Raw genomic sequence first — 24,393 nt, forward strand, 5'->3', positions numbered from 1 at the left:
ACCACTGTCAGATGGAGAGACACACACAGAGAGAGAGGACGTGAGCATGTGTGTAGTGTGTGGCAGGGAGAGGTGGTCTACTAACCATGTGTAAACTCCTGCTGTGTGATGTATCGTTTCCAGATTCAGATATGAGTTCTGCCTCCCACCGTTACACTGATGCTCAGACAACACCTGTCAAATGCCTCGGCCAAACGGGGAGCTGGAAGCTTGCAATGTGTGTCTGGAAATGCTGTTTCCGTTTATTAGTGAGTGATTTTTGTTTTAATTGCGTGAGTCATCTTTCTTACATCTGTAGTCTGTATACTGCGCCGAACCAAAAGGTAGATAATGCTATGCACACACAATTCAGTATAAGGACACTTATAAATGCCTACATTTTATTGCATTAGACAAAAAATATCAAATCAAGTGGCATCTGTGCTCAGGTGATGATAGAACTGAATAGTTTCCATCCATCCATCCATCCATCCATCCATCCATCCATCCATCCATCCATCCATCCATCCATCCATCCATCCATCCATCCATCCATCCATCCATCCATCCATCCATCCATCCATCCATCCAAAAACTTTTGAATGGTAGATTGGTAGATGAATATTAAGTATGCTATGTAACATTTGGGCAAACTGATTTGCAGGAATATGGGATTAACATGAGGCAACCCAATATGTTATACACTGATGCAAGATTATAATGCATAAAACCTAGTGCATTTTCAAAATATTGTGCACTATACGATATGCAGTAGTCAACATTTGAAGTGGATCAAAACCTTTCATCAAAGTTATACATGAATTTTGAACAATACCCGTTCTTTTCTTAGGACAACTTTGATGAACTTTTTTGATCCACTTCAAATGTTGACTACTGTATATATACACTCACCTAAAGGATTATTAGGAACACCATACTAATACTGTGTTTGACCCCCTTTCGCCTTCAGAACTGCCTTAATTCTACGTGGCATTGATTCAACAAGGTGCTGAAAGCATTCTTTAGAAATGTTGGCCCATATTGATAGGATAGCATCTTGCAGTTGATGGAGATTTGTGGGATGCACATCCAGAGCACGAAACTCCCGTCCCACCACATCCCAAAGATGCTCTATTGGGTTGAGATCTGGTGACTGTGGGGGCCATTTTAGTACAGTGAACTCATTGTCATGTTCAAGAAACCAATTTGAAATGATTCGAGCTTTGTGACATGGTGCATTATCCTGCTGGAAGTAGCCATCAGAGGATGGGTACATGGTGGTCATAAAGGGATGGAGGCCAGGTAGGTAGGCCGGCCGGTCAGGTAGGCCGTGGCATTTAAACGATGCCCAATTGGCACTAAGGGGCCTAAAGTGTGCCAAGAAAACATCCCCCACACCATTACACCACCACCAGCAGCCTGCACAGTGGTAACAAGGCATGATGGATCCATGTTCTCATTCTGTTTACGCCAAATTCTGACTCTACCATCTGAATGTCTCAACAGAAATCGAGACTCATCAGACCAGTCAACATTTTTCCAGTCTTCAACTGCCCAATTTTGGTGAGCTCGTGCAAATTGTAGCCTCTTTTTCTTATTTGTAGTGGAGATGAGTGGTACCCAGTGGGGTCTTCTGCTGTTGTAGCCCATCCGCCTCAAGGTTGTGCGTGTTGTGGCTTCACAAATGCTTTGCTGCATACCTCGGTTGTAACGAGTGGTTATTTCAGTCAAAGTTGCTCTTCTATCAGCTTGAATCAGTCGGCCCATTCTCCTCTGACCTCTAGCATCAACAAGGCATTTTCGCCCACAGGACTGCCGCATACTGGATGTTTTTCCCTTTTCACACCATTCTTTGTAAACCCTAGAAATGGTTGTGCGTGAAAATCCCAGTAACTGAGCAGATTGTGAAATACTCAGACCGGCCCGTCTGGCACCAACAACCATGCCACGCTCAAAATTGCTTAAATCACCTTTCTTTCCCATTCTGACATTCAGTTTGGAGTTCAGGAGATTGTCTTGACCAGGACCACACCCCTAAATGCATTGAAGCAACTGCCATGTGATTGGTTGATTAGATAATTGCATTAATGAGAAATTGAACAGGTGTTCCTAATAATCCTCTAGGTGAGTGTATATTGTATATGTTATTTGATGACTTTTTTTTGTGGTGGACAAACATCTGGATCATTGCATATGCATCTGCTCTCCAATCTGCCGTATCTATGGCTAACATCAGAACGCAGCGTCCTACAGCTCTCGGCTGTTATCTAACCTATTGCTGAGCTGTCTGCATGCACTCCATTTTAACATAGAAGACTGAGTGATTAACACTTATATATCTTTAAGTCTGAGTGCGTGTTTGACTCACATCAGAAGTGGTCTTGAGGACCACTGTTCAACCCTCAACCGAGCTCCTTCAGCCCTTATAAAGATCTTTTTTGCATTAATTATTAATTCCTGTCATACAGTATGCTTGTAGCTTGAGGTCATTGCAAGATTTGAGGTCTTACCCTCAAATGTTACCCTGGTAACCTTGAAAAGGGGGTGAGGTGCTGAAGGGTTTTATATGCTGTCTTATAGATTCGAGAGAGTTCGTCCTTACACAACACACAGAAGTGTATTCTTTGTGCAGGAAGATATGTGGATCTAATCTGAGTGCTGTTCATTGTGCTCTGCTTTGTTAATTGGTCTTTAAGACCATCTGCTGGCTAATTGACTGTCTGCGGTTAAATGCCATTAACTGCACAACCTTTGCACAGCCAATTCATCAATAAAAAGTCGTCAATTATATAGTCGTCATTCAAATATAACGAGCAATCTGGCTGGCTTCGCTGTGCTGAGAGAATGATAGAACTATTTCTTGCACCCTATTATGTGGAAATGTGAAACTGGAATTTAGAACATTGCTATAAATCAGATTATAGGACTGGACGGTATGATATGTACTGTATTTTGCTGTACCATTTATACAACTTTATGCCAGGCTGTACGCAACAAAGAAACAAGGAATAATGTGAAAATACAGAGCAGACTGTGTCCCAAACAAGTTATTTTATATGCAGATCAGCTATTTAACTGCTTCTGATGTGGCTTATCCAATCAGAATTTTGAGACTTATCATTCATTTTTTTTAAAGGAATAACTTTGTTTTTTGGTTTGTGTGCAATAGGCTATGCCTTTACCGGGGCTATATGTAAGAATTTTCATGTATTAATCACATTGTTTGTAAAGCCTGTAAAGCCTTTTCCCGACTTCTTAAGTTGTCTATGAAAGCTACAGGCTGATTTTTATGTGAAGGACTCAGGAAAATCAAAAGAATGTGATGTTTATGTGAACGAGTGCATGAAACAAATGCTTATACAATGTTCAGGATGATGCCAAAAGAGCAATTCTGTAATGAAATGTCAATGTGCCATGCAAAGAAAAGGGATTCATTCAAACTATAGTGCCACATGGTCAGATCTATATAGTCTATAGCCTCAAATATACTTTATAATCAAACTATCATAACAGTGTTTTAAATACCTCATCTGTTGACATGCTGTCTGTGAATTGCAGAACTTGTGCAAACACATCCACATCTCCATGATCAGATGCTTTCTTAACTGCTGCTTTCTCACCGCTGTCATTTTTATTGCATGTTTATTATTGAGATGTGAGCAGGCAGCAGTGCAAGAAATATTTACATATTCATCTAAACTTCGCTCTCGACAGCGTGGACGGACAGCGTCGAGATGTTAATTAACAGTATATCGCTGCAAAGGTATTTTTCAACTTCTTTTTACTTCTAAACGATGAACAAAATTTCACCATGTATTTTGGGGCATTGAATCATGTTCAGTCTCTTGTACGTTACGTGTGCATAAGCAATAAGTTGCTGGATGCACTTAACGGCCACCGGTGTAGCTAATAACATCTGTTTCTGAATTCTACATTTAGCCCCTATAAGTATTTTATTCAGTTTTTTGTTTGTTTTTTGGTCAAAAAATAAGCATAACCACATCTCACATTCAAAAGTCATATATGCTTACCAGGGCTGCATTTATTTGATAAAAATACAGTAAAAACACCAATATTTGTAACATTGTAAAAGTGTTTGTTTACTGTTGCTTTTGGTCAATTTAATGCGTCCTTTGTGAATAATAGTATTCATTTCTTTAAAAAAAATCTTACCCCAAACTTTTGAACAGTAGTGTATCCATTTTTTTTCCTTCTAAATTTCTGGAAAAAAATACTGTAGTTGTGATATAAATCTTGATTTGCCATTTATCCAAAGTTTTCGGTCATACCGTCTACCCCATATGTGTTTTTGCTGTATTAAAGCAGACTTGTGCTGTGATATAGTCGTGTTTAGTTAATGTTATCATGACCTCAAATCAGCACTTACTCCCCACTTTACTTCTCAACTGTTTCCTATATGCCGCTGAGAGATGCGGTCACGTCTCTGATATGCACTTATTCTTGTTTGAAAACTGGGATAATTAACCACTAATTCTAGTTTATTGAGGGAAAAAGGTTATTGTCTGACATTTAAAGGATGCTGTGCACTGCTAAGCTCAAGTGGCCTTCTCTCTCTCTCTCTCTCTCTCTCTCTCTCTCTCTAATAGTCTCTTTACAGGCTTTTAACACTGTTTGGCCCATGTTTGACCGTATGATCATGTGAATAATCCCTTTGTCTACACACTTTGATGGCTTGTTAATCAGCACACTGTATGGTCACCCTCTATATCCAAACCAATACCATTGCAATTCCCAGAGGTTGTGCTCCCTAATTTACTCTTGTGGGTTTTAACGTCGGCCTGAATGCTTCTGATTTGGGTTTTGTGCGTGAGCTCAGGTGCTTTTTTCCCTCTTGAATGCTGTGCTGGTTGTGTTTGTCGATGGTTTATTAGTCAAAAGAGCCCAGATTTAAGTCTTTATGGCGTTTTGGTTCCTAGATCCAGCTGGTAGCCCAGTGTTAAAGTCTAAAGTCTATGAGATTTTGGACCCTGTTAACACCTGTATTTATCTCTGTCAACTTGTGATTGGATTGTGAGATGGATTTTAAAACCAGGTGTAAACAAACTCAATAGGTACTTTTTTACCACCCATTTTATTATCCTCCAAGTGAAAATTGTAAGTCTGATTGTTTAACCCTAATCTTAACCGTAAAATACAGTTTGGAAACAAAGTGAAGTTTTGGACAATATCAGCATAAATCTTTATAAATTCTTGGCATAAATATGTTAAAGTATCTTGCAGTTAGCTATTTACGTACAGCTAAATAATCAGTTAGTAATCAGATTGAAAAGCCTCCATGTAAACGCCTCAAACAATCCAATTGAGCTCGATCCAAATAAAATTGACATGGGATTGAAAGGAGTGGTGTAGATCTGAAATAATCTGATCAATAGGGAAAAAACGAAGCATGTCAACACTTGATTACATCTATCTTCTCAGTCGGATTCAGAAATACATTGCGCACACGCACAGTGCTGTAATGCGTATGTTTACCAGAGCCCTTTTGTAATAAGATCTCTGTTTAAATACATTTTACTTCTCACAAATATGTTTATTTACATCTTATGAATTGGTCAGTGGAGGAGACTGAGTCGTCAATAAATATTTGCAAAAAAAGCGATTTTGACATATTTGTCAGCTCTCCTAGCCTGGTTGACACCAGACCCTTCTCAGTTGTAACTGAGAGTGGGTCTGGGGAAGGTTCGTTCACAGCCCATTTACAAAGGAGTGTCACCAACGGACGTCGCTCAAATGCCTCTGGGCACAATTGGATAGACCTAAAACCAATCAGAGCGATCGTCATTGTGTAAAGCCCGCCTCAACGTTTGTGATTGGTGCCTCGATTTGGAAAAATTGGAAATGCGCTTGAATTGGCCAGACGGACTTGCAGAGCAAATCTCAAATTTGCCGGAAGTTCATCAGGGTTTTCCCAGGCTACAGCTTTCCTTTTAGGTAGGCAAAAATGACAATTATACCCATTGTACATTCTTTAAAGTAAAGGTTCTTTATTGGCATCGATGGTTCAATGATTTAATGATGTTCTAAATTAATAGATTTTTTAATTTAATAACATTTTTCATAATTTGTTCTGTCCCTTATAAATGCTAAATCAACACAAATGAAGTATTTTTGTTGATATTATCCAAAAAGTTTTGTCCCCACTTTGCCTATAGGGTGTTTTAAAATTTATGAAGGGCTCTGTTTACACTTTAGCCAAAGATCTTTATTAAAAAAGTTATTTTGTCCCATAAGGAGATTTAGGACTGAATGCTCTCTGTATCCAAATGTTTGTGTTTGCATATTGCTAAAATTACAGGTGCATCATGTTTTTTTAAAGTACGCGTTAACCTCGCGGCCGACTTCACTCTGAGATGTGTGAGGTTAAACGCTCTGATATGGTAAAACCGCAGTGTGAGAACCATATCGTAAAGGCCACAGCGAGATGTGATTATCCCACCAAACAGCCAGTTCTGATCCAAGTTTGCTCCCGTTTTCGAGACATCTGAAGCCTGAAGGTTCAAAAACTCAACTCTTTAAACAAGTGTGTCTATCCACTCTGAGGATCTTCACAAGACCTCAACCTCAGCCATCATCTTGTTCGTTTTTCCTCAGCGCCAGCTGCTCTCAGATCAGTGAGATAGAGGCTAGTGGGAGGGCGTCTGCTGTGCTGTCGTGTGTGATCAGTATAGCTGACAGTATCTCTGAAGGCGGATCTATAATCAGTGATGGTGAAGAGTGGCCATCTCTTATCAGAGATGCACACAAAGACATGGTCCTTCAAGAACACAGAATGCATGAGAGGCAGACAAGTGTGTATGTGCGTGGAGGTGAAAGTGGTTTAATTTCACATTTAAATTAGGAGAAAAATACTGATGCATTTCTGCTTTTGCATGAGGATTATTATTATTTTTTAATCTGTTGATTACTTTTCAGCAACAATATCCAAACATGCTTAAAGCAAGATAAATATTATATAAATTTATATTATATAAATTTATTATATTATATTATATTAATTCTATTTTTAAAAAGTCGATCATTTTGTGCAGTTGGATACTTTTTTATCTTATATTACATTAGACCCTTTCACAAAGTAATCCAACTAAATTACCGTAAAATTACCAGACAGGTTTTACCAGTTAATACACAAATATGGTGTTCACACAAGCAATGGTTTCCAGTCTTTTTACTGTTAAGAGACCATTCACACATCAGCACCAAAATACCTGTAATACCTTCTGTGATGTCAGTCATCGGAAATGATCTTTAAATGCTGCTCTGTTGTCTTCATTCGCTGGTATGAGGAGAAGCGTTTTACTGTAGTTGTGTCCCAAATAACGCTCTATGCACTTATGTACTTATGCACTATGTTCTCAACCATTTAGTGTATAAACTTTACGTCGGAGTCTGATAGCCCCTTCCACCTCTATACGTAATTAAAGCTGCGACACTGAGTGCATAACGTGTCCAACATTTGATTCCACACTGTGTCCCAATTCAGAGGCTGCATCCTTCGAAGTACACAGACAAAGTCCACGCCTTTGAAGTCCACGAAGGTCAAACCGAGCATTGTTAAATGCCTTAGAATTGGGACAGTCTTCGTCACACTGCTGTGATTCAATCGGCCTTCGAAGGATGCAGCCTCTGAATTGGGATGCAGCTTTCGTCTTTACGGTTAGCTGATAAGTGCATCATGCGTATATTTAAAGTGCCATTTTTCTTTATGGAATTTTCAGTGTGAGCACACACTACTCGCACTATTTATACTACAAAACGTCAGAAGAGTAGTGCATAAGCACCTAAATTGGGACGCACCTTATCTGCTAAATTTTATATATTTTTTTTACTTCTGAGTGACAGGTGTAAGGGGATGATCACACAGAACGCGCTTTCACTCTTAAAAATACGAGGCGTGCATAATAGTATCCAACTAAGCATAAGAATGATCAAAATAAAAAATAAATGAAATGGTTTATGTTGAGTTTGGATTTGCTCACTTCTTTGGAGAGCATGGCTTTGAAGTTGAAGTTAAGACCCTATAGAAACACTTATAGTGTACCTTTAAGTGTGCGTGTTTATTCTTATCTTAGTGTATTTAAGTATCTGAGTAACACTGTTGAGTTCTGTTTTTAGACTCTTTCAAGGCCTGGTGGATCAATGAGCCCATGCAGCTACCAAATGAATGCTTCTTAATGAGAGGGAAAAAACAGGAATTAGTCTGTGTCTGCTGCAGTGCTTATGGATTTCCAAAGCGGAGGACTTTCAGACTCGCCCTCGGCCTCCCTCTGTCACTATCTGTGAATTTCTTTTTCTTTTTTTTTTTTTTTTCTTTTTTTAGGACAGCGTGATCAAGAATTAGGAGAACAGTTGTGATTTTTGTTTATTTATTTTTTACAATTTTAGTCAATTAATAATTTTTTCTGATTTTTAATAATAATAATTCCATAAGTTTCTGAATTTCCAATAGGTGTTGTTGCTGTGAATGCGGGTGGTTGTGTTCAGATGATTCATCTGCCTGGTGTCTGTCTGTATGGAAATCTATTTTTAGTTCAGCCTGATAAAAGATTAGATGAGCTCTGTTGAATCTTTTTAAGAGAGTCGCATATAATGGTTTTATTATTGAATCTCAAGTGGACCGGAGGTGTGTTAGTCAGGGTTTTTTTGGTGCAAAACCCCCCCAAAAACATTGTATCAGGTTTCTGGTTCAAATGTGATTTCTTCATGTTAAATTGACTTGAAACGGTTACTCTTTGATTTAATTTGATGTTTCAATCAAGTATTCCAATCAAACAGGACTTTCACTTCCTATAATGCTTTGAATGGGGCCGAATTGGGATAGTAAATGTTGAAATAAAGTGTTAATCTTTGCATTTTTTAGCAAGATGAGAAAATGGAGAGACTTGTAAATGTTTAATGTTCTATTATGTTGGTATTTAAACGTTTCTTTTGTTAGTGTTTTGAGGGTTACCATTGTAGTGAAGTGTTGATGAAACCAGTATCACTTCTGGACTGCCAATACCCAACATCACATGTGTAAAGAAAAGTTCTGTTTAGTTTGTTGTTAAGTAAATAACAGGACTAAACAAGAAGCATTAATTGGATGATTATTTGGATAATTGAATTTAATGAAAACCATTTATTTAAGTTAAATTAAAACCATTAATTCAAGTTAAATGAATACCATTGATTCTAGTTAGTTGTACATGGTTGATTCTATTGGGTTTTACTTGTTTCAATCGTGTGCTGTCCTTGATCGAATCTTTTTCAGCCAAAGAGCTACATTTTAGAGTATGTGTGTGTGTGTGTGTATATATATACATATATATATATACACACACACACACATAAAAAAAAATAAAAAAATAGACCATATACTGTAAAAAAAAAAAAAAGTTACTGCCATACATTTTTAAGCAAAATCAACTTGAATGTTTAAGTCGTTTCAACTTACATGACATTAAACTGACTTGAAAAATGAGTTGAATCTTGAAGTTGAATCTATGTTTGAGTTGTATTCTTATCGTTACTCTATTGTTCTTATCTTATCTTATCTACTCTTGTTTTCATTGAACTCTTCACCTCAAAAGATGAAAATTTGTTTTCTCAGATAATATCGTCTTTAAGAAGCAAAGCTCCTGTCCGTTCCTGTCCTCATTTGCCTCTCTCTTCTTGTGTTTACCCTCTCCTTGTTTCGCCTCTTTCTCTGTGCACTTGTGCGTGTCCTTGGAACTGATAGCTAAGTGTTTGTCTCTCCGCACTCCCTCCCCGACCTAATGAGGATCAGTGTTGTTTTAAACATGAAATTGGAGTCTCGGCTGAGAGCAATCAATACACAGCCATTACTTCTCTCTGTGATGAAGCAGTCCATCTCTCTCTCTCTCTTCTCACACACCCGTCTCTTGTCTCAGCGTATTTTCTGGTATCGGATATTGGCTTTGAGGGGGTTATGAATTGTTGGCTCCCAAGGGCATCTCTGTGCACCGCTCTGCCAATTACACCTCTGAATAATGGCCCCCGTGGAGGAGCCTGACGCGCCTCAGCTGGAGTCTGATACATATACCAGAGAGGATGACCGGAAATGTGACCCAATCAGATCTGACTATAAAGACATCATTGGAATCTAAGTTGAAGGATTTTTTTTTTTTTACTTTTGTTTGAATGGGACATATCATGAAAATCTGAATTTTTCCGTGTTGAAGTGCTAGAATTGTATCCCCAGTGTATCTACCAACCCAGAAAATGTGAAAAGTGACAACCCAGTAACTTTGTTTTCGTATGCCTTTCTCTGCAAGCATTTCCAAAAATAAGCCGATCAGATTTCGCTCCTCTTCTGACGTAGGAAGGGGATCTTATAATATTACCACCCTTTTATCTGCACGTTTCCACCCACAGTGTATCCACTAACCATTCAGAAACGTCCAGGTGCAGTCCAAAAGTTGCAACCTCTTCCTGAGTCTCTCGATACTGGTTATTTCTGAGATTTTGGATGAGTGAGATTATTCGTGTGTTTTGTTATTGCCGGAGTATCCGAAGCTCGTGTAAAAGGATCAGCCTTTTCTGAACGGAAGCGGAGCAGCAGCTCATTTGCATTTAAAGGGACACACACAAAAACTGTGTGTTTTTGCTCACACCCAAAAAGGGGCAAATTTGTTTCACAAGCTGTAATAAATGATCTGGGGGTATTTCGAGCTGAAATTTCACAGACACCATATATTTATATTACATCTTGTGAAAAGGGGCATCATTTGTCACCTTTAAAGTCATTTACTCGCCCTCAGACTCATGATTACAGCCTTATTTTAGTAAGCTGCCACTTTTTTTTGCATGCATGCTTTTCTGTTGATGTGATATTACAGATTTTATGTTTTCGGGTTTATACTCGCTTTCATTTATATCGTGGTTGGTTGATTTACATGTCGCTTCAGGCCTATGAGCTGCAGAGTTAACTAGACTTTCAGAAGTCTGTTGATTTTTCTGTAAGTGTGAACATCTGGCAGACTGTATACACTCCTGCTATTAGATCCGTCCAGCATTAGTGGCTCTTGCTTTGGGGGTTTGTGATTTAGGCTCAATTTCACAACTGATCAGCCCATCCATCGCTTGAAATGCCAGCACACGCTCCCAGCGCTTATGTGCAGCATCTGCTATAACATTAATCTGATCAGTTTTCCTAACTTTTTTCCTAACTTACTCTTTGATACATATTGTATTGTATATCATCTGTAGATTTTCTGGGATAGTTAATTTGTTGCCGTTCAAAAGTTTGTTTGATTTTTAAAATGTTTCTGAAAGAAGTGTCTTATGCTCACCACGGCTGCATTTATTTGAATGAAAAACTGAAAAACAGAAATATTCTGAAATCTTATTGTTATAACTGTTTATTATTAAAATGTAATTTATTCCTGTGATGGCAAAGCTGAAAGTGTCACATGATCCTTCAGAAATCATTTTATGCTGATTTGCTGCTATTTATTATTTATTATTTATTATTATCAGTTGAAAACAGTTGTGCTAATTAATATTTTTCTTTCTTTCTTTCTTTCTTTCTTTCTTTCTTTCTTTCTTTCTTTCTTTCTTCGATATATATATATATATATATATAAATATTATATATATATAAATAATATATATATATAAATAATATATATATATATATATATACACATATATATATATATATATATAAATAATAATTTATAAAATAATAAATAAATAAAAAATTATATATATATATATTACAAAGTAAAATTAATAAGTTAAATTAACATCAAAATTAATAATGTAATAATAAAGTTGGAAAAGGTTTTATAGGGATTTCTCATATTTCATAGGAATATATATGTTTTACCCTGTTATGCTGTTTTGTCTCTCCGATATATGAAAATATATATTTCTAAATATATTTCTTCATGTCTAATGTCCCCAACAGCTGTCAAAAAATCATTCCAATTAAAATAATTACAAAAACAAGTATCTTCTTCTCCTTTATCCATCAATTTTGCAGAATATTTATTCAGTCTTCTGAAGCCAACACATATTCATTACCAATATTCATTATTCATTATTGCTTCACCTCTCAATCTCACACATATAAGTGAAAGTGTGAATGGCATTTGTGAGCTATGACTGAAGGCAAGAATTTAAGTAAGAACTATTTTAAAATGTGGATCTTTATCAGATGGCTCTTCAGAAGAAAAAATCAGCAACTTTTATAGATGGAGGACAGTGCAGTATAATCCATTATAATCCATTTTCATTACGAAAACAGCAGCTTTCTCATTTTCTGTCCCACAGAAGAAAGAAAGTCATGCAGGGTGAGTAAACGATGACAGAATTTCCATTTCTGCGTAAACTTTCCCTTTAAATGTTAAATATGTATAAAACAAGAATGCTAAGGGATTCAGCAAAGCGTATGAAGAGCATCCCATTAATTAATGTCTGTTTAGGATATTTTCATTTTGAAATAAGAGAAGTGTGTTCCACTGTGGCAACCACATGAGGAATCTGGGAACGCTGACATACTCCCACACATTGACACATGCTTGCTGACAGCATTCCCCTGGCTCACACATTCATTTGGCCAGAGTATTGCTCTATGTTCCACTCGGTCCAGAGAGCCCTCGTCCTGCTTTCATGTGCCATGCGCTAGCCCCGGGCCGGAGAGGACACACCTGGGGTGCGCCAGCCCGACTCTGCCAGCCTCTCACACACATTTACTGTGATGAACTAAACTATGATGTTTACTTCACAATCCTTGCCAAGGCTCCTGGCTGTCTCCCAAAACCGGAGACGGAGACAGGGATGAGGGTTTAGACAGGCTGCCGTTTTCTTCTACAGTACACCGTGGAACTGATTTTTTAATTTCAGCATATTTTCTGCCTCTATAGTCTCTGCATCAAACTGATGTTTAATTTTTCTCTGTCTCAGACAGGAGATCTTCCCTGTGGATTTGAGAATCTCATTGGTTCCGGATGCATCCCTTACTGTAAAAAGTGAAATGCCGTATATTTTCCCACTGTAAAAAGTGTTCAGTTCACTTACTTCAAGTTTTTTTTGTAAACCCTTTGCCTTAAAATTAAGTAAATAAACGTAATGCTTAATTGAAAAAAGTAAGTTATGTGAACTTGACAATACCACATTACTTAATTTTTTCGATTAAGCATGAAGTTTATTTACTTAATAATTTTAAGGCAGCGGGTTTCCTTCATTTTTTTAAGTTGAGTCAACTGGTCACTTTTTACAGTGAAACGCCCTCTCTGTTAAACCCCACCCTCTGTTAAACTCAAACATGCTAAATGATTGACCGGCAGATTGTTTCTGATTGGCTAAATAAAAGCACAATTAATGTCGCTCTTTTGCTGTTTTATACTGTCACAGCGGTGGGTGTGATTTCTCAGATCACCTATGGGGACTTTTTACAGGCACTTTTAAGTGTTTTTTTTTTTTTCTACCTATAATCTCTTTCTTTGCTGCTATTTTATATAGTCAGGTTGTTTCATTCATAATAAGTAATATATTTTGACTGGAGTAAAAGTTAATTTAGATGTTACTGAAGCATTTTTAGGTTACCTGTCAAAACATGTTTGCTCAGTCAGTCAGTGGTGCAATTTATTCCAAGGTTACGGTGTTTGATGATGATGTGTGTTCATGCTGCGTACACATTCTCCATTCTAATGATCTGTTTACATGCTCACACTTACACCATTTGATATTGCATGAGATCAGAAATGTGAGTTAATTAGAAATATGAGTACTCTTTTTACTCTAAATCTCTGTTTTAAAATATCCAGACCCCATGATTCACACTAAAAAATGCATGCAATATCTTTAAGCTTTTTGTAATTCAACAAATTATTGCATTAAAGGGATAGTTCATGTTCATAGTTTCATGTAGTTCACTGAAAATGTTGTCACCTCATGTTGTTACAAACCTTGCATGAGTTTCTTTCTTCTGTTGAACATAAAAGAAGATATTTTGAAGAATTTCGGTAACCAGACAGTTGACTGTAGCTGTAGTCATTAGTCATAGTAGGTTTTTTTTTCCCCTACTATGGGAGATTACCAACATTCTTCAAAATATCTTCTTTTGTGTTCAACAGAAGAAAGAAACTCATGCAGGTTTGTAACAATATGAGGGAGAGTAAATGATGTCGCTCTGTGACACTATTTTCATGACAATTACGCATGTTTGACCCTGAAATTCTGCAAATAAGTAAATAAATAAATCATTTGAATTGTAAAGCATTTATAAATTATGGCCATGTTATTTTACTGTCTTTAATTTATGATGATTTAAATAAAACATAATAGGAGTTAAGTAAGAAAAAATACAAAAATGCCATGAAATAATTTATAAAATGTCAATGTTTTGAAGGGCAATTTTTATTTAAAAATATATTTATAAATATTTTATTTATAATTATATTTTTACGTTTGATACTGGGATGAAATGCGACCAAGACATCTTTTAAAAAATATATTTTTTATTGCTTTTTAGATTACATAAAGACAACATGATATAACAACACAAACTTATGACATGAACACTCATAAACATTCACATACAGTTAATCAACAGAAAAGAAAGGAATATATATATATATATATACTGGTATATATATGTATATATAGTGTGTGTGTGGCCTACATATACACACCCATACGTATGTGTATACATACACAAATTCATACACAAAAAACCCAAGTAAATTAAATTAAGGCCTTGTAGTAAAAGACACATTCAACAATAATTATTTTTATATATCTTATAATATCCAATCAAATATATGACCAAGACATGTTTTAGTGAGAATAGCCCTTAAACAAAACCAAAAGACAACACTGACCACATGTACGATGTCTTGAAATAATAGAGACGTGTTACTTAAACTTTCGGTTCATGACCTAACGCACTATTTGTTTTTTCATCATGAATAAGGGCAAGGGTGACGGTGAGCGCTCTCTGGAATTATAATTAGCTCAAACACGCCACCTATCGGTCACCGGCGGCAGCGCGCTTCAGTTCAAAAAGTGTCCGCACCATCAGTGACGACAGACACGGAGAAACTGGTGGAAGGGGAGATGGAGTAGAAAGCGGGAGGAGGAGAGAGGGGAATAAAGAGGAGGGGTGGCAGAGACATTGTGATTTTTTTTTCTCCCTCTTTCTTATTTAATTGGTCCTCCGGGATCCGGGGCGAGTCCTCCGTTCGCAGCTGCGCAGCTTTAATTGGCTGGAGATTCCACCAAAATACTATTGGAAAAAGCCGAGAGTTTATACAGTTTAGATCCCGGTCCCTTCTGATAAACCCACTCATTACCGAGACCAGAGCTGGACAAGCTTCACCCAGAGACTCTCCAGAAGCCAGTTCAGAGACCAGACGCGCATCACTCAGAGATCTGTGCGCGCATCTCCACACTGACGCGCAAAGACGCGCAACCTCTCCATCCGCCTCACTCTTGAGAGAGCCATCGAGGAGCACACATCTGATAGGAGAACATCACAGGACAAGAGTTTCAGTCAGTCACTCTGAGAGATCGCATCGCATCGGACTGCAGCTTTCCACGAAGACGCCCTCGGATATGTGGATGCGCGCTGGCATCCAGAGTTTCACATCAGTTTAAGTTGTCTGGAAAGAATGTGTTGGAATTTTGTCTTTATTTTCTGGACGGAGAGACATCGTTGCGCTCCTGCTGAACACGCAACAAACTAAACACCTGGAACTCCAGCGCTCTGCTGAAAGAAAGTCGTTCTTTTCTAAGGGAATTATTTCGAAAGGAATTGATCTACAGGCTGAACACGCACAGGGAAAGGTAAGCGGTACTTTATATCTTATTCTTAAAAGAGTGCTTGAAACTGTCTAAATGTGCGTGCTCGTGAACGCTCAATGTCCACACCCAATTATGCATAGGCTACAGTAGAAATGTTTTGAGAGGTATTCTAAAATGCGCTTTATGTGATAACATCTAAATTAACATAAAAAAAAAAACACACAAGTCACACCAATGAAAGTCATTTTAACGTTTTAGGAATTAGGAAGTAGATGCACATTCTCACTTTTTATAGTGAGTACTACAGACAAGAGATAACTTTTTTTTGTTTATTTTTACTAATGTGTGTGTTTGTGTGTGTGATTTTAAAGGGATAGTTCATCCGAAAATGAAAATGTTCATTTACTCACCCTCATGTTGTTCCAAACCTGTGTGAGTTTCTTTCTTCTGTTGAACACGAAAGAAGATATTTTGAAGAATGTCAGTAACCAGACAGTTGATGGACCCCAGTGATTTCCATAGTAATATTTTTGTTCCATTTCAATTCAATTCACATTTATTTCTACAGCACTTTTCACAATAGATATCGTTTCAAAGCAGCTTTACAGAAAATGCATGTTTACATTACAATTTAGAGTGATCTGTTTTCAGAAATGTATACAAATCATGCAGTTAGCTAACATAATTTAAGGCAAAAACAATGAGCTCATTGAAGTAATGCATACATATTGTTAAGAAATGCTTAGGATATATAGAAAATGTAGCATTGGTGCATGTGTATTCAGAGCTTGCTTCATCTGAAGTCCTCGCAGGAGTTGGAGTCATCATTCACAGGTGTTGGTCATCTGAAGTCTGAGCAAGATGCTGGATCCAAACTAGAACTGAGAAAATCCCGAGATAAAACCGGAAAGCAAATGGAAAATAATTAGAGTAGCTGCTGTTCATAACATTAAAGAAAGATAATAATGTGCATTTGGTCTGATATAACGAGTACAAGGTTATGAGATGCATTATGTGAATGCTTGGCTAAAGAGATGTGTCTTTAATCTTTAACTGGGAGAGTGAGTCTGAGCCCCGGACATCCCGACATGAGATTCCGTCAATACACAAGAGCTTAACCATTTAGGGCCTTATAGGTCAGTAGCAATAGTTTGTAATTGATACGGAACTTAATGGGGAACCAGTGTAGAGATGTTAAAACTGGCTTTATATTATTTCCTTCTATGGAAGTCAATGGGGTCCAATGGGGTCCATCAACTGTCTGGTTACCAACATTCTTCAATGGGGGGGTTACTATAGCAACAGCACGCTGCTCAAGGAGGACTTTCTTTTAGGATATATGGGACTGTAGATGGACAAAACAGCAGTAGCCCTGCTTTAATCAACTGGCAGATATATCCTCCTAGACTTTTGTCCACTGTAGTTGACATTATATTTGAGTGAATTTCTCTGACACCCTACATGTCAGTTTTAAGTCTGGATGTCCTGTAAAGAGCACATTCAGGGCTTTTCAGAGATACCAAATGTTTGGAGGTTTCACAATGACAACAACTTCTCCATGGTCTTTAAAAATGACTGAATAATCAAATGTAGCACTCTTATGGAAATATGAGACTATTTTATTTTCAATTTGTTTGTCATATCAACAGCTCAGGAAAATGTTATGGGGTTTCTAATCAAAATATCAATAATTATTAGATATTATTATGAAAATGTTGCCAATTATTACTCTCATTATACTTCATTTTTTCCATTACATGTGTCCCCAAGAACACATTAATATGCAAATTAGATACATTGTATTAAATGGGACTACCCATTTATGGCCATTTTACCCACATATTGCATAAAGTAAAATGTTATATCAATTCATTCCATTATATCTTTCATACAAAGTTATCTACTAATTGATGGGTGGATAAAAAAAAAAAAAAATCCCATTGTTTTTGCCTATACATGTCATTTCACGTCTTTTTATATTTTAAACAACTGAGTCCTGATGTCCACTACAATGGACATAGCATGACATATGAATAAAATATCTTTAAAAAAGTTTTGAAATTAGTTTCTTATGCTCTAAACAATGTAATGACATGAAAAAAAAAAAAAAAAAAAAAAAAATTCTAGGATATCGCAGATATCTTTAGTGTATGTCGTTTATGTCAGTGTGTACTCAAGTTGTAGCCTACTTGCTCATACTTGTGAATAGTGCAGTATTTTAGTGTATTAATGACTGTTTTAAAGGATGTATGTGAACATTTTTTTGTTGAGATTCAGTAATTTTGTGAAATATGTGTGTAGCTACGTCTATAAAAAGTTCTAAATAATGGAAGTATTTATTTTAGTCGGTGATCCTATCCGGAAAGTTCTCAGTAGCATGCTGGCACAGCCTGGCGTTCCAGGAGAAAGTTGAATCGGATGCATTTGGATACTTGTGCATGTCTTCCTTGGTCTGACCAACGTGATACTGAATTCCGGCCAGGTTTAATAAGTCATGTATTTGATCGTTCTTAACCGCCCACCAATTTCAGAAATAACCCATGATTGCTGCATTCAATCCCATCAAACAATAGCACAGTTTCTGTAATCTGCAGATAATCCAAGGTTTGGCAAATGAATTGTCTCTTCTTAACCCCCATGCATGCATGCACTGGAACAATGCAGGGATAAAAATACTTCAACTGGTGAATAATGTTTTGTTAGGCTACTTTAATCTCTGATGATGATGATGATGATGGTATGATTCATTTGAATGCTGAGCTCGTGCTGTGTTGTCCTATGCAGTGATTGTGCACTTTTTTCTGGTTTTCCCCGCAGGTAATGAGGGATCGCACCTGAAGATGGAGCTTTTCTGGATTTTATTCTTTTCAGTACTCCACCGGTACGTGCAAACGCAAGGAGTTTACGGTAAGGACCTTACTGAGAAAATGCGACTTTATAATGTTACGGTTAAGATTTGTGTTCGGTTGGGTTAGTCTCGCTTCACAACACACGTTACCAGTAGTTGCAGGTCATCCTGATGGGTATTTCCTGCATGACAAGATTGTGCTAGCCATGTTTTCAGCACATTTATTGCACTGAACATCCCAACACTGCCTGATGAGATGTGCAACGCCTGTTGTAATTTTAAAGATGACAGACTATAATAGTGGTATCAGGTCATCGCCAGCAGGAATTTGAACACAAATCAACGACACTGTCTTATTAGATAATCATCAAGTCGGATAAATACTTCATGATAATAATAAGAATGTAGAAATCTTTAGAAAGATTCATCAAAGTGTCTTGTTACATCACATGATTTTGATAATTTTAGACAATCGTGGTTCACGGATTTTCTTCATTTACTTTTTACTGCAAGGTTGCGTTTGCAGTAATTTGTCTCTGGGATGACACTCTTTCACCCCGGTGCTTGACAAAAATGATTTCATCTTTGCATAATGAATCTTTTTATATTGGTGTACCCTCTGCATTTACTGCACTTACTGTCATTTTTTGAGAGCTCAATTAAGTGTGCGCTGAGAGAGAAACACTTGTCTCAGTTTGTCATATCGAGGGAACATTTTAGAGCCTCTAGTCTAGAACATTAGGCCACGCAAAAAAAAGGTTATTTGTTGTTTGAGGAATTAAATCTGGTTATGTGAATACCAAGTTGGTGTTGTGGTGAATTGTAAAGATGCACTCTCTGTAGGATCGTAATCATATTTGTGGCATCATGTCTTTACTACACTAAAAATGGATGAAGACATCGCGTTTTGCTGGAATTCAGCAATCTGCATTGTATTATACTGATATTTCTAGCTTTGCGTAAAAGCAGTTTTAGTTTTAGTTGCATATACTTCAACAATAACGAATGCAAATGGGATATTTGCCTTTACTTTCATATTGCTCTCCTGCTAGTCTACTAAGAGAAGTCAGAATATGTTTTTTTAGTAAACTTTGGGATGAGTTGAAATTATTAGCTTGTATTTAACCCAGAATAATGAATAGGACTTTAAGTTAATAATACTTTAAGTCCTCTAAAAGTCTGTGGCTGAATAAAACCTGACGATGTCTTTCTCTCACACTTCTTATCTTCTTATCTCATCACGCACACACCGTCTCACCTGACTTTTAAAATTAATGTCATGCCACACATTTCTACCCCAATCATTGTAAGACAATGTTGACTGACCTTTTTAGTCTTTATTACTTTTAGTCATGCGAGTGCGGCAAGTAAAATTTTGTTGTGAAGGCCTCCCAGCTGTGAGCGGAGTAAGATCCGCCTTTATGGTGTGAGAGAGAATGCCAGCTCAGTTAATTAAGGGCGGCAAAGCCCCAGAGTAAGAGAGACTTCACTCTCACTTCTTCACACTTTATGTCTTTATGCTATGGGGCTGTTAACTCTCTCTGATCGTGACTTTAATCCATGTTAAAAGGGTGGTATAATGCCCTTTTCACAAGATGTAAAATAAATCTCTGATGTCCCCTGAGTGTGTATTTGAAGTTTTAGCTCAAAATACCCCACAGATATTTTTATATAGCATGTTAAAGTTGTCACTTTTTGAGGGTGAGCAAAAACACACAGTTTTTGTGCCTGTGCCTTTAAATGCAAATGATCTGCTGCTCCTGGCACAGGGGGCGGAGCTTCAACAGCTTGTGTCCTTTTACCTCACACAGACATGAACTGTAAATTTCAAAAACTTTTAGCGTTTTATGTTCAAACCGGAGTCAGAAAGATGGAGAGACTCAAGAAGAATTGACAACATGGAGACAACATTTCTGAATGGTAGTTGATGAATTTATGTAGCTTATGTGTAGTTATCTTCTAGTCATTGATAGCATATTCTGTCTTGATAATCTATAAATCGTGTTCTGGGGGCGGGTTTATGTACATTTTAGGCTTCGTGATGTCACTAACCCGGTAGTCCCTACCAGCCGTTTGTTGTAGTCCTTAAGAAGCAATTTCTTTAAAAGCAAATATCTCCCTTTGCTTTGAACTTTGAGCGTCGTAACTTTGCAGATGTTGTTTATGTTCAAACAGCAACATTACACACTATTTGCATTTTTACACTAGAATAATATTTATTGTCGGCGCCAATAGCCTAGTGGGCAGCACGCTGAATATAGCACAGTTGCGCTTTGGGCGTCCCGAGTTCGTGTACCGGCTCGGAGTCCCCCCTCTCTCTCTCTCTCTCTCTCTCTCTCCAACTTTACTTACTGTCAACTCACTGTCCTATCATAATAAAAGGCAAAAAATGGCAAAAATAAATCTTAGAAAAAAAAAAAGAGTAATATTTATTATTAATAAGATAATTTTTTACATTTGTTCATTGTGACAATTTTTACCACTAATTAACTGTCCAAATAATGTCTGGAATTTTTTTTTGTAATACCTATTATTCTCTAGGGCTATGATGATTCGATTCTCATTACATTAAAATAATCTAGATGTGTAATTTTCTACTCTATTACCATAAAAAAGTAATACAAGCACTTTTTTCTTTTAAATTGTCAGCAAAAAATACTGAAAAAAATAAAATAATAATTGAATATTGACACTTTTCAATTTCTAAAATAATGTTTCGGGTTTTATGGTGCACAAATAATCCATGCACATTATTAAATTTTTTCTTTAACAACTTTACTTTTCAGCTGAAAATAAAGTCCTGCCCCTTCTTTTCCCCCCATAGAATGTTCTGTTTGACTTGGATTAATCACAACAGATTAAGATTGTAAATTGACTTTAATGGTCTGAAAAATAATGACCTGAACACTGTTGAAATGTTTCTACTTTACAACTCTCAGAAGAATCGCCCTTTATCACGTATTTCTCTCTATCGTGCGTAAAAATGTGCTTATGTCCCTCCTTATAGTTATTCTTCTCATTGAATGTAGTCTGTTTCTCCACACAGTTGAATGATTTCATTACTATCTCATCAGACTATCTCTCTGATTCTCTCACTCTGTTTTTCCCCATGGCCTGTCATGCACCGTCTCTCTTTTCTCTGCTTTGTCACTCTTTTCATCTTCCTCTTCCCATACTGTTTCTCTACAGTTCTCCATCTCTGATTCTGCTTGTTCACTGTATATATATTTTTTGATGTGTATGTGTTTGTCACTCTGTTAAAATTCGATTAACCTGTGGGTTAGTGTGTTTTCCCAATGGCGACTGCAGTTTTATTTTAGCTCTAGCAGCCGATGGCGTGTATGTGTCAGGGAAAGGGTATCGATGGAGATCCGCCCTGAAGTCAAATTTTATGACACTGAACAACTCCGAGCGACACCGAGCGTATTTTCATCTGCTTTATGTCTGGATATAGGTCAGCAAAGAGAATGCTGACTTAGACACACATAAGTGTGTGTTAATGTGTGCAGTGTGAATGGACAGAAGGTGATGTGTGCGTGTCCACAGGCGGACATGACAAAGACTTTGTGCAAGTGAACAGTTGGCGCGCGTTGACTAATGCATGAGAATCTGGGCAGGGGGGAAAAAATACCATCAAAGTCTATCCAAAAAGACTAAAGGCATTTCATACTATTCTGCACTGTCAGAAGAAATTGCAAAAATGGTAACTCTAGGGGCGTAACAGCTTTTGACAGGAGCAGTACCTCAAAGGTACAACTTTGTGCCTTATCTCCCCCTAAGGTTGCAAATTAGTATCTTAAGTATTCATGTTAGTGCTTCAAGTTTGCATATTATTACCAGTGTCAGGCTTAAAGTACAGTAGTTACAGTTACATGGACACCATTTGTTTCAATCGGAATGATTTCCTGATTTCATGTAATGGATCTGAACATAGTGTTTACATGAACGCTAAATAAAGTGATCAGGTTGATGTGTGTGTTTATATGTCACAAGCTTTAAAATTGACATGTATGCGCACACTACACGGATATACAGTTTGCCGCTGTTGTTGCATACTAACCATCCTCCTTTACTTTGTTTTAAAAAGCAGACTTCATATTTATCCATTTCGGGTCCTAATGGAGACGACGAGCACATGAAGCTTAGTGCCATGATGCTTATATTTATCAAGCATTTAAAACTTTTGACTTAGTTATTCCGACTGGGCTACTTGTCGATTACAGTCCGATTATTTAGGTCCTTGTAAACGCAGCTACTGTAATACTGTTACTGATACTGTTATATCCTGTTTTTGTTGTTGTTGTTTTTTAGTAATATTCAGTATTTTTAAGTAAATAAAGCCTATTGTTAAGATTTTATTTATTCATTTATTTATTTTTCGCATTGCATTGTGGCATTAATTTGCACTCTTTTTTTTTTCAATTTAATTTTTATTACAACATAGGCATGTACAGTACATGGCCCATAAGGCACACAATATCTTGTTTTGTACACAATCGAGCTATTTTACTGCATGACAAGAAAAAAATGTAATAAATAAATAGAATTAATTAAGAAAAGTAAAACAAATTTTTTTTTTTTATAAAATCACAAACAACAGCATTGGACAGGATCATAACACACAAAGAAAGAGTATCAATCAGCCAACCCCAACAAAAAGTCAATTATAATACAAAAAAACATGTCCTTTCTTTCTTTCTTTCTTTCTTTCTTTCTTTCTTTCTTTCTTTCTTTCTTTCTTTCTTTCTTTCTTTCTTTCTTTATGAGAGTGCAGATGTCTGGAACGGCATAATTCAATATAAAAACTGAATTCTCTAACCCAAGGCCTCTCTCCCAGACCAGCTCTTGTGTTCAATAATACAACACAACTCCTCTCAGTCATCTTGTACATGTGTTTGAAGTGTAAAAATCTTTTTTTGTGGTTGAGAAAAATAAATAAAAAAATCTGTTTCAGGCAGTGAGAACCTGGCAGGTATTTGTTCAGGAAGTGATTTGGTGAAAAGGTCATGAAATGAGACAGGAGTATAGATGGAGAGTGCTCTTTATAAGACTGGTGTAATAGCATTCTCCTGGCCATGGGTATCATGTATTACGTCTGTCAAAGTTAATTAAATATGTTAAATGGCATTTTGGTTCAGGGAATCCAGTATAGAGCAGGAATGCATCTCCACCTCACAGCTTTACCCTGTAGTTGGTGTGAGGACAGAAAGCAGGTTTGAGATGGATATGGCTGCTTGTCTGTCAGTCACAAACTGTCCTGTAATCCCCGTTTATCAGAAAAGTCTGTCATTCATAGGATTCCTTGCCTTTCCATTCAGTCTGTCATCCATTATCTACTGGGGCCGGATTGACGAAACATTCTTAAGAATACAACTCTTCTTAACTGCCAATGTTCTAACTTAAGAAAAAAGATAAGAACATTTTGTATTCACAAAAAACTTTACTTAAAGGGATAGTTCACTCAAAAATAGAAATGTTCCCATGATTTACTCACCCTCAAGCCATCAGGTGTATATGAATATCTTCTTTTAGACTAACACAATCGGAGGTATATTAAAACATATACGGTAATTGTTCTTCCAAGTTTTATAATGGCAGTGAATGGCTGTTCTGATTTTGAAGCAGGGGCGTGTCTAGAGGGGTGGCACCGCCCCCCCTGGAATATGATTGGCCCCCTCTGGTGCCCCTCCAACACCATTGGGCTAGATTTACTGTCAACCTGACAATGCCCAACGCCATTGGATCAGAGCGCTGTCAATCACTGCTTGATGTGCGATTCGCAAAGCGGAATCACAGGT

At 37.1% G+C, this 24,393-nt stretch overlaps 1 protein-coding gene and 1 long non-coding RNA gene across 3 annotated transcripts in view; one reads left to right on the plus strand and one right to left on the minus strand.

The window, feature by feature from the left end:
* Positions 1–24,393, minus strand: part of LOC309486259 — a 323,243-nt gene that overhangs the window by 160,432 nt on the left and 138,418 nt on the right. The window lies entirely within an intron of this gene.
* Positions 15,062–24,393, plus strand: part of mdga1 (MAM domain containing glycosylphosphatidylinositol anchor 1) — a 204,117-nt gene continuing 194,785 nt past the window's right edge. The window contains exons 1-2 of one of the 2 annotated variants that reach the window (XM_082153308.1): positions 15,062–15,789; positions 18,565–18,654. In XM_082153308.1, coding sequence (XP_082009434.1) covers positions 18,588–18,654 — 67 coding nt within the window. In that variant the 5' untranslated portion in view covers positions 15,062–15,789; positions 18,565–18,587. The remainder of the gene's footprint in view (positions 15,790–18,564; positions 18,655–24,393) is intronic. The other variant, XM_082153307.1, reaches the window with a different exon arrangement.

The sequence above is a fragment of the Leuciscus leuciscus genome (assembly GCF_965113295.1).
Source record: "Leuciscus leuciscus genome assembly, chromosome: 22".
Classification (NCBI taxonomy): Eukaryota; Metazoa; Chordata; class Actinopteri; order Cypriniformes; family Leuciscidae; genus Leuciscus; species Leuciscus leuciscus.